The 10,224-nt window shown below is 38.8% G+C and overlaps 1 protein-coding gene across 1 annotated transcript in view; it reads left to right on the top strand.

Annotated features, from left to right (window-relative positions):
• Positions 1-10,090, top strand: part of LOC103374617 (nesprin-2-like) — a gene marked incomplete at its 3' end in the record, with an annotated part of 62,647 nt that extends 52,557 nt beyond the window's left edge. The window contains exons 60-75 of the mRNA XM_008304732.1: positions 1,248-1,430; positions 1,557-1,694; positions 2,024-2,209; positions 2,499-2,621; positions 2,859-3,041; positions 3,352-3,447; positions 4,284-4,385; positions 4,910-4,987; positions 5,233-5,679; positions 5,944-6,047; positions 6,160-6,307; positions 6,803-6,889; positions 7,371-7,523; positions 7,785-7,985; positions 8,672-8,758; positions 9,908-10,090. Coding sequence (XP_008302954.1) covers positions 1,248-1,430; positions 1,557-1,694; positions 2,024-2,209; positions 2,499-2,621; positions 2,859-3,041; positions 3,352-3,447; positions 4,284-4,385; positions 4,910-4,987; positions 5,233-5,679; positions 5,944-6,047; positions 6,160-6,307; positions 6,803-6,889; positions 7,371-7,523; positions 7,785-7,985; positions 8,672-8,758; positions 9,908-10,090 — 2,499 coding nt within the window. The remainder of the gene's footprint in view (positions 1-1,247; positions 1,431-1,556; positions 1,695-2,023; positions 2,210-2,498; positions 2,622-2,858; positions 3,042-3,351; positions 3,448-4,283; positions 4,386-4,909; positions 4,988-5,232; positions 5,680-5,943; positions 6,048-6,159; positions 6,308-6,802; positions 6,890-7,370; positions 7,524-7,784; positions 7,986-8,671; positions 8,759-9,907) is intronic.
• Positions 10,091-10,224: the final 134 nt, after the last annotated feature.

Genomic DNA, 10,224 nt, shown 5'->3' with positions numbered 1-10,224 from the left:
ATATAGTGGATGGATGGATGTATTGGACAAAGCCCTTTATTTAAAAAAAAGAAAGTGATTAAAATGAAATGAAAAAAATAGTAATGTGATAAAACAATAAAACACAAAAACTCATAATAACAGTAATACATAACTACCAGCCTAAAAATATTTCTATGAATCTGTCTATTGAATCAGTTGCTGAGCAGATGACAGAACACAGCATTCCCATGTTTCTTAGTGCTACTCTGGGGAGCGCTTAAGAGACCAGAGTTAGAGGATTTTAGGGATTTAGTAGGGGCACACAAAACTAGCAAATTAGATAAATAATTAGGAACTGAGGGCTGCATGGTGATCGGTGGTTAGTGCTGTCGCCTCACAGCGAGAAGATCCCCGATTCGTGTCCTGGTTAGGATGCCTGTGTGGAGTTTGCATGTTCTCCCTGTGCAGCGTGGATTCTCACCGGGTTCTCTGGCTTCCTCCCACCTGTCTTAACGTGTCCCCTGCCTTCACCCTGAGTCGGCTCCTTTTCCCCACGACCCTAGTGAGGATTAAGCGATGTATCAATAATAGATTGGTTCAGGAGCTGACACATTAAGCAATTTAAAAGCTAAAAGCAACATCTTAAAATGGATTATAAAATGAACACAAAGCTAGGAACATTTAAAGCTGGAGTAACATGTTTCAACACTTAGTTTTGGTTCCAAGATGTTGCTAGATTTTGGATCATCTTTAGTTTGTTTACAGATTTCTTTAGAAGATCTGAGGATAGAGTATTAAAATAGTGAAATCTGCTAGAAATAAGAGCATACACAACAGAAAAGGTTGCACACAACAGAAAAGGTTGCACGCAGGCAATAGCTCTAAAATGCATTTTTAGTGAGGTTTTTCACCTGTGATTCAAAGAATAGGTCACAGTGAAAGATGACACCAAGGTTGTTTGCTTCATGCCTTTTGTTCTTAGCAAGCTTTTGTAAATGAACACTGAGGTTGCTCAGCCTTTTGTTGGCACTGAAGATGAACACCTCAGGAAGTGTTATGACATCCATATATTAATGTTACAGAGGTAACAAGACAGTTTATCAGTCATCAGGAGAGGTATGAAAGTCAGAATTGAGTGGCTAACTGAAACTACAAGCTTGCAAAAAAAGTCGGACAACTAAACACACAATGGCAGATTTAAACTAGCTGAACGACACACTTTTTTCCTATAAGCTTCTGAAAATCCCCGTTATTGCTGTAACATACTTCCACTATTTGTTTTCCAGCATGTGTGGGATGAGCTGGATACATGGCACAGCAGCTTGATGGTCTTGGAGAACGAGGTGCACGATCTTGCAGAGGAGCATCCAGATCAAGCCCAGCTTCTCATCGACCAACTCACACAACCGCTGCAGCTTTACCAAAACGCAGCGCAGATGGCTGAGCACCGCACTGCCTTCCTCAGCAAGGTCTGACTTACTACACACTTGTATACATATACATGCTGCATATATTTTTGGGCTCATCACACTGCTTGATTGAAGGCAACATAGCCCTCCGGCCCTTATATCTTCTATATTCCTTCTTTGTGTTAGATCCCCGCCTGTCTTCAGGAGTTTGAGGACATCCTCAGCAGTGCCACCCACTGGTTAGAAGAGGCCCAGTCGTGGCTCAGTACTCCCTGTTCTTTCACAACAGCCAGAAGTCTCCAGAATCATGCAAAGTCTCTGCAGGTCAGTGACTGAAATACACAAATATCTGTCATTGACTTCTGTGACCCATATTAACTCATTTCATGTGCTGATATTCTCAAGTTTTTTTTGTATTTAATCCTACATATGCGCCTGGTTTGTGCTGGGCTGTATATATGTTCTTTTTGTTGCATTTTGCTTAATTCATATTATTTAACATTTAATTCCTTAATTTAATTCATTATTTAACACCTATTTTTACTATCTTTTTTGCTATCCTGCCTCATTACTATTTCCCGCTGCATAGCATCCACAACCTTAACCAATACTTTATGTGAAATATTCATTTTATTTAAATTTCTGAACCACAGTTGGTGCTGGAAGACTCAGAAAGGATCAGTCACACGCTTCAGGACTTCAGGCCAGTGCTGGCTGAGATTTCCACTGTGTGTGACATGCGTACCCAGGAGAAGAGACTGAACCAGACTGACCAACAAGTCCAGAAAATGCAATGCAATGTCCTTGAGCCCCTGGAGCAGCTGCTGCAGGCTGTTGCAGTAAGAATGTTAAAAAGAGGAATTCCACACATTTCAGTTGTCAGGTTGTTAGTGACCCCAAATGGCAGTGGGGTAAAACTGCTAGATTTTTTTTGTCAATATTAGTGATACAAATAATGGGAAAGAAATTCAGAGTTGAACAGCTAAATAACAAGAGGAGCCACCTGTACATACATTTTTACACAAACTGAAAGAATACAAGATCAACAGTTTACAGCTTTCAAAACACTTTACATTCTAAAGATGCATGCCAACCCCCTGAAAACGTTGCTGGCAATCTCTGTTTCAGATGGTGGAGGAGATGGAAGCTGAGCTGAAAACTATAGAGAAGAATATCGCGAAAATCAGAACAATTTTATCCTCTATAGACAGCTCCAACATTACTCCAAAGGAACATCTTCACAGCTGTGAGGTAAAGCAGAGCAGTTGCAAGTCCTGTTTTATCATTTTTACAGGTACTCTGAATAACAAAAAACTTAAACATATACAAACAATGCTATTTTGCTAAAATATGAAGCAATTCTGAATAAAAAGGGTTTATATATGGGACAAATAACCCTTTTTTATTTATGTGGCAATGGAGCACATATAAATGCTTGACATTTATTTTGTACTCCAAGCTATAAAGGTAACAATTTACATCTGTAAGGTGATCCTGGCCAATGTGCGGTCAATGCGGAGGACACTGAAGGAGATAGAGAGATGCAAAGCAGAGCTTCACATCCCACAAGGAGCAGAGGAAGGTTTGCAGGTCTTCTCCAGAGCCAGACTACTCCTGCAGCCGCTCGACGAGCTGGAACAACTCACCCAGCAACAAGCATCACTGCTGGAGGTACAGCACAAAATCTGAATCCCATGAGACAAGGAAAAATAACAGTTGTCTTCTGTTACTGTAGAAGAGAAGTGGGGCTAAACAAAAGGGGTGAGGGCTGACGATGACAACCCTTATTTGACTGACTTCACATTGAATTGTGAATCAAGGCTTTATCTGGAATACTTCTTGTCAGCAAGAAAGAACTAAAGCTAAAATCTGTATCTTTGTTATTGGTACCAGTGTGCTGATCTTCTCATCCTGTCAACACAACCTTCAATATGTTTTTGATCCCCTTTTGTCACTTATCATTTTCTTTTTTCTAACATAGATCAAGGTTAGAGAGGGGAAGGATCTCGGCTTAACCACAACTGCCGAAGTGATGCAGGCGATGCTGGGCCGATCTCCACATAGACGCTTAGTCCAGGTAACAATAATCACAATCATAATGTAGTGCAGCAGTATATCGCTTTTTATATTATCACAGTGCAGGAGTTCTATTGGTTGCTGAATTTTAAAACTGTACTTTAAGGCAGGAACATTCAGTAAAGATGGTGAATTGTTCACACAAGTATAGTGACAGTCGTCCTGTTTAATTTATTTAATCTGTTATGTGGGATTAGTTGAGCCTGCCTGTTAAAGTCCTGTCCAACAAATATCAATCGATAGTAAATATAATTAAAGTAAATTGGGCAGGCTCAAGGAAATCCTACAATCTTTGTTTTTTGGGGAATTTTTCTCTTGTCCTGCTGTGCATACCCAGTGATTGATAGCAGTGTAGGGTATGTTTTGCATGCAGTTTATGGTAAATTTTAACAACTGTTTGGATCAAGTTTGACTCGATTAGCACAATCTTTGAACGCCTGTGGAATCACATTGAAATTCTGAAAGTAATCTTCCCCAAAAAATGAACAATCCTTGTAAGCAAATCAATATTTACTATACTAACATGCATTCCACCAGTAGAGCTTATTAGTCAAGCATTTTCTTGTCAGACATGTAGTTTTAAGTAGAGAAATAACTGCATGAAAAGTACATGCAATCGTTTTGTCAAGTTCCATTGGAAATGTAAAGATGATGATGATACTAATGGAGTCCTGGTGGTACGCATCCCAAAAACAAACACTTTCTTAATGATGTTGCTTAAAGACTGAATTAAGGAAACATTTCTTGAAATGAAAAATGAAAAGAGTCATCAGAAAGACAATTTGTCGTCCCATTTTAATCACAGTTTTGATCATATATTCACCCTATCACTAAAAGCAGGAGGCTTTTGAGGTGTCTAATTCAGAGGAAGAGGAGGATGAGGAGGACGAGAGTTGTTGCTCGTCATCCTCTGACACACTAACATGCAGTATTCCAGAGGTAAATCTGAGAAATGATTACATCACGTCAGGGGAGCATGTGTCTGGGTGCCTCTGTCTTCTGGGTTTCATTCCAAAATGTAACATTCAATGCTGTAAAAAGTGCTATCAGTCAAACCTACACGTTATTGGCAGAATTTACAACCTCAAAACCACAACATTTAGCACATATTAATTCTAGGCATTTTGGACTGAAACTCGATATTTCTTGGGCTACTTTTACTTGGATTTTTCCATGTTTATTTATATTTTGATTCACTTATTTTCAGCTTTAATACTGCTTCTTTCTCCTGTGGTGTGGAAGGAGCGAGCCGGCGTTTGCATGCTGATATAAAGCTGTGTGAGGCAGGTCATTGCGTTTCCTGATAAATCTACTCTGGCCCTGTCACAAGCAGCTGCTTGAAATATGCTGCTCCTCTGAAACCTTTCCTTTCATTTGCACACCTAGAAAGAGATTGGCACTTATATATGCATGCGTGCATGGATTGAGTTTGCATTTGAATATTTGTGCAACCAATGTGTTAGGACCTGGAGGAGACACTCAACCTGTCAGATGTGCAAAGCGAGGATATGGCTGAAATTAGGCCGATGTCAGATGTTGAGGTAAATACCATTTCATTTTGTAGATGTATTTGTTTAAAAGCATTTGCTGCATTTCTTATAGAAAGCTAGACTTCAATAGTGTAGTCTTTTTGGTATCAATGTGCTGATTTCTACATGTTCAAAGTTAGCATTGTAATTTACAAAATGCAAGATAGAAATAATTTAAAGAGGCCATTGCTGTTATTATTGCATTAAATATTATGAGGTCCAGTTCTTATCAGTAAAATCTTCCATGTATCTTTTAGGAACTGCAGAGTTCGCCTCATCAGATTTCCTCTGAAGTGGAGACGTATTCAAAAGGTTCTGAAACCAGACTCTTCACTACGGAGCCTGGCTTTGATACCAGCTTTGGATCTAAAAATGTTGAAAGTGGATTAATAACACTGGATTCTACTGGCAACGTATTCAGTCCTAAAACTGTGACCACTGAGTCACTAAACACTGCAGCCATCCCAGCAGCTGAAGACCAGTTTAACACTGCTGCTACAAACCAGAACCATGACTCGTCAAAACATGAAACTTTGCACACTGACCCTTCTGCAAAGTCCCCTCAGGCAGCTGCTGCAGTGGAAGACACAAGACTGATTCCTTCAAGACCTATAACTCCGTTTACTTCCAAAAGAGCATCAGATGAGTTCATAGAGGAGGAGGTTGAAGATCGGTCTGTGTCCACAGCTCCACATTCAGATCTGGTAAGTGTCTGAGAATGAAAGAGATGCCATTCAAAATGACCAACTTTGACTATAAATATTCACTTTAAAAAAGAATAAAAAATTTAATATTTACCAGTCAGTGACATCAAACAGTGAAATTAATAGAAGGACAAAGCTTGATTGAGTAAATGTTTAAAGTTAAATTGACTCTGACTCAAACCCTCAACATGAATTGTGTCACATGTGAAAATTGCACTTCACTTATTTTGTCAATTTTTTCCTGGTAATGACTTGTATGAACAGGAGGCTTTAACTGGACTGAAAGCGCCAAGTGAAGTCAGTGTCAGTAGCAGTAGATTGATGGAAGAATCCCAGCAACCACAGACGTTTTCTGAGGTGCCCATCAGGTAAAAAGCTGATAAAAGGGAAAAGAAGAAGTCCTGGTCATACTAAATTATGAGTTTTGCTACTCTTGTGTACATAAAATACCAGAATCATGCACATTTGTTTGCTTCTTAGCTTGGCTGAAAGCAAAGAGGACGACAGGGAGTCCCAAAGGTGGAGTCGACTTCACTCCCAGATCTCTAAAAAACTGATCACTTTGACAAAAGCTAAAGAGGAGCATCAAAGCCTGATGAGTGCAGGAGATGGAGGAAACGGTGAAAAGGTGGGAAAATACAGAAGAGTAATGAGGTGTTTGTCTTAATTGCAGGGGCTGATTTAGATTTTTTCAAAAAGGCTGAGTTTTGGGAGGATGTAGACGAGGGATGAAATAGCTTGTCAATGATAGAGGCAAATTATTTGTATGATGTGGATGCTAGGATACCAAGTCACCGATCGCATCTGTTACCAGGGCAACAGTTGACTCAACCCTTTGAATGTGCTGACAGTCTTTCTACTTTCATATCTATTGTGTTGCCAGTTCTACATAATAAAAAGCACCAGTAGCTGCAATCTTTAAAAAAAGTATGATATTATTAGTTTGAATTTTTATGTGTGCGTGCGAGAAAGTGCTAAAAGCAGCATCTGTCAGTTGAATATGAACAGATGAAGTAGTCGTTTAAACTCTGTGCGCCCTGCCTAATTGTAACCTCCACGCAGTCGTTCTCTTTGTCTCCACCTACTGTTAAACTAATGAGTGCAATTTTGTGTTTTTGTTTAGGTTCCAGAAAAGGAGTCGATGTCAACTGGATCTGCTTCTGCAGTTCTACAGCGAACACATGAATCCATCAACATGCTAAGACAAATAGTATGTGTAGTAGAATCAGAGGTTACATCTGCTTACACATTAGTAACAAATAAGTCATAAAATAAATGAAACAATTCAACAAAAATAACCCAAACCATTGTATGAGGAATTACAAGGGTAGCTATTAGTACTGTACAGTCACGTAAAAATTAGGATTACATCTGAACCAAAATAGCCACTGAGTAAAAATATGCTTTTAACTTGGATTTAAAGCTGGAAATGACACTTAGGAGCTTCCACTAAGAAAGCTCTCAGTGCCGGTCTAGATCCTTGGGGGTATCATATATAACAAACCAAAGAAAGCAATATCCGATCAGTTTGCAGCTTGAAGGTTTCTGTGTCATTGATCTTTCTCAGAATTAGTTTCTGGTTTGAGCATGTATGACTGAATTACTCCAATATATCAACTCGCCTTTGTGTGTGTGATTGTGATAGAAAGTGATTCTGAGTGATAGTGATGATCTTCTTTAATATTTCCCAGGTGAGGGCTACAGGCGGGTCTGCAGGTGAGAAGAAGGAGCTATATGAGGCAGTTCGGAGAGTCCTCTTCTGTCTGGACTCTCTGACTGACCTGCTGTTGACTCCTGGTGGTGCTGGTGAAGCTGATTCTCAGCTGAGGCTGCTGCAGCAAGAGGTGACTCACCATAATGCTACACAACTCACACATACATTTTGTTGGCTTTCCATTGAATCTACTGTATTAAGAAGAAAAAAAAATCATATGCAGGCAAAGTTATAAGAAAGGGGGGAATTTTTCTGTTTCATTCGTCTAAACAAGAATAGAGTTAAATATCTCTATTACTATTATCTATTAGCTTTTCTTTCTTTAGCTGTGGATTTCCACTTTCTCACTCTTCTGTTTTTGCCTTTTCTGTTTGTCTACATTCCTGTGCAGTGTGTATCAGCTGAGCTGGAGACTCTGGCTGAGCTGTTGAGTAAAGTAGCGTCACAGACCGGGCCTGCACTTTCAAAGGACGAGCCAGATGCTCACAGCTGTCTGAGCTGCCTTCAGGATTGTCTTCATACTGTCCAGCTGGTCTTTAACTCCCCCCACCATCCACTCACTGAACATCCAGGCACCAAGAGCCAACAGAAGGTTTGAAATAAATAATAAATTATGTCAACAAACATAGTATACATATATATATTCTATTATGTCACTAAGAAACAAGTGGCTCTGTGATTCACTGAAGTTGCACATTTCTGCTGATATGCTGAAGCCACTAAATGTATCACTAAAATGTAGATTACTAGGGAACCAAAAAAAAAAAAAAACAGTTTTGAGGGCTGATATACACCTTTAAGTATGGATATTATCTTAATTCTGTGGCTGTAAATATTTTCTAAAAAATATGATAATATAGCTTCTGGATGTACTATAGAGATGCTAAATGCCAATGTAATCATTTGTATCCTGTACACCTGGCTCCTACATCGTCTGAAGCAAAAGGTTTCCCTAAGTAACACACAGAAATACAGTTTACACTTTATACTTTATACTTTGAATTTAGTGCACTGGAAATATTGTATTAAATATTATCCATTACACATTTGCAATATACTTGTAGGTACTTTACAGATGTAGATTTTACACATAGTCACTTATTAAAATATGGTGATCGAATAACAGCATACAAAGTTATTCAAACCAGGTCCAATATTAAACTTGCTGCTTATGTGCTACATTAGTTTAGTAAAGGTCAGGTAAAAGTAATTAAAAAATAACAAGGATACTTCTGTGACCACTGCTTAGAACCAACACAGTATGTTTTCCTCACATAGGAGCTCTTCTCCAGCCACCTTCTGGAGGACTTTGATCTGGGACAGAGTGAGATCTTCCCCAGTCTGAAGGATGCTCCGGTGTTAGAGGTAACCACTGCCGCACGGCTTTATGTGTGTTAAACATGTTTACATTCTAACAATAGTACATCACAAGGAAAGGCTTCATTTAAAAGACATTGTAGGCCATTTTTTTCCACACTGTCAAATTAGATTTTGGTGACACATGCAAAGTGAAGCAAAAATGAATATTTAACCCTCTGAACACTGAGCAGTTTCTGGGCATTTTTTTGCTCTCGTCACGTTTTTTTCTCCATGCACAACTCATGGCTAAAAGGAAAGAAAGTGTTTTGTTCACTGTATAAAAATTAGAATGCCATAAAACAGTAAAAAAAAGAAGAAACAAAAGTTGAATTTCTTTGAATACTTGTGCAAAAAAGGAAAAAAAAACTAAACTGAATCAGCATGTACAAAGAGGTGCCCACATGTGTTACCAATGCTGGAAAAAATGATGAGTCTACATGCCAGAAATATTTGACCACTTACATTTTTACAACTTCTATAAACTTTTATTTTCTCACACCACTCTGCGCATCAACTCTAAACAGATATATTACCATGCCCAACATGTCTTCCAACATCTTGCAAATATGTTTTATTTCTCTCTCAGTCTCTCGTGTCTTCTCCTGTCTGGTCTGTTTAAACACAACCTGCACTTCACCTGAGAAATGGTAGAATTTTGGTCATGTGACTGAGTCAGTCATGGCTTCTCAGTTGTACCAAGGAGCGCTGGATTTCCATTTTATTTATTTTTTATTTTTACAGAATCTTTTTCTACACATTGTTTATTTTTTGGAATTTAAAAAAAAAATACAATGTGTAGAATAAACTGAATTTGATGAAATATCGCAATTTAGAAATGAGATTTGCTGAATCTTCCTGATAGAACAAAACATTTACACATGATTAATTTGAGGATTGTTGAACATTTAAGCAAAATTGAGCATTTGACGACGTTTATGATTTTGTTGATTTTTTTGAAAAGATGTCTTGGGATTCAGATAGTTGAGATGGATGCCATAATTAATGGATAACATTTCAGTTTTCCTTTGAAAGTAGGACTAATGGGATGACTACACTCTTATCAGACCGTTGTAGTTGCGACTTATACAGGATCTGTGTTTTTAAAGTTAATCGTATTCTCCTTAAGCTCTGTGCTGCTCCTGTACATCTCTGCAGTGTGTGGTGGGCAGACATCTGAGAGAGAGTCCAGGGGAAAAAGCCAAGCTGCAACATGCTTGTCGGTCCTTGCTTCAGGGGATAGCTCGCCTCCTGGAATTGGGTGAAGAATGCATAACAGAAAGACCGATGAGCCAGGTTCACAACTGCAGTAAACTTCAAACCACTCTCTGCAGACACAAGGTATCTCACTGTGCTTTCAACAAGTTCTTTAACACACAGATGAAGATCAGATTTAAGTCAGGTACAGTACTTTACCAAGAGTGCGAAGGAAAGTTCTGATGGTTTTCAAAGACACAGTCAGCACTAAACCAACT

This window comes from Stegastes partitus, unplaced genomic scaffold (assembly GCF_000690725.1).
Source record: "Stegastes partitus isolate 25-593 unplaced genomic scaffold, Stegastes_partitus-1.0.2 Scaffold2305, whole genome shotgun sequence".
NCBI lineage: Eukaryota > Metazoa > Chordata > Actinopteri > Pomacentridae > Stegastes > Stegastes partitus.
This window is presented reverse-complemented; position numbering and strand designations above follow the sequence as displayed.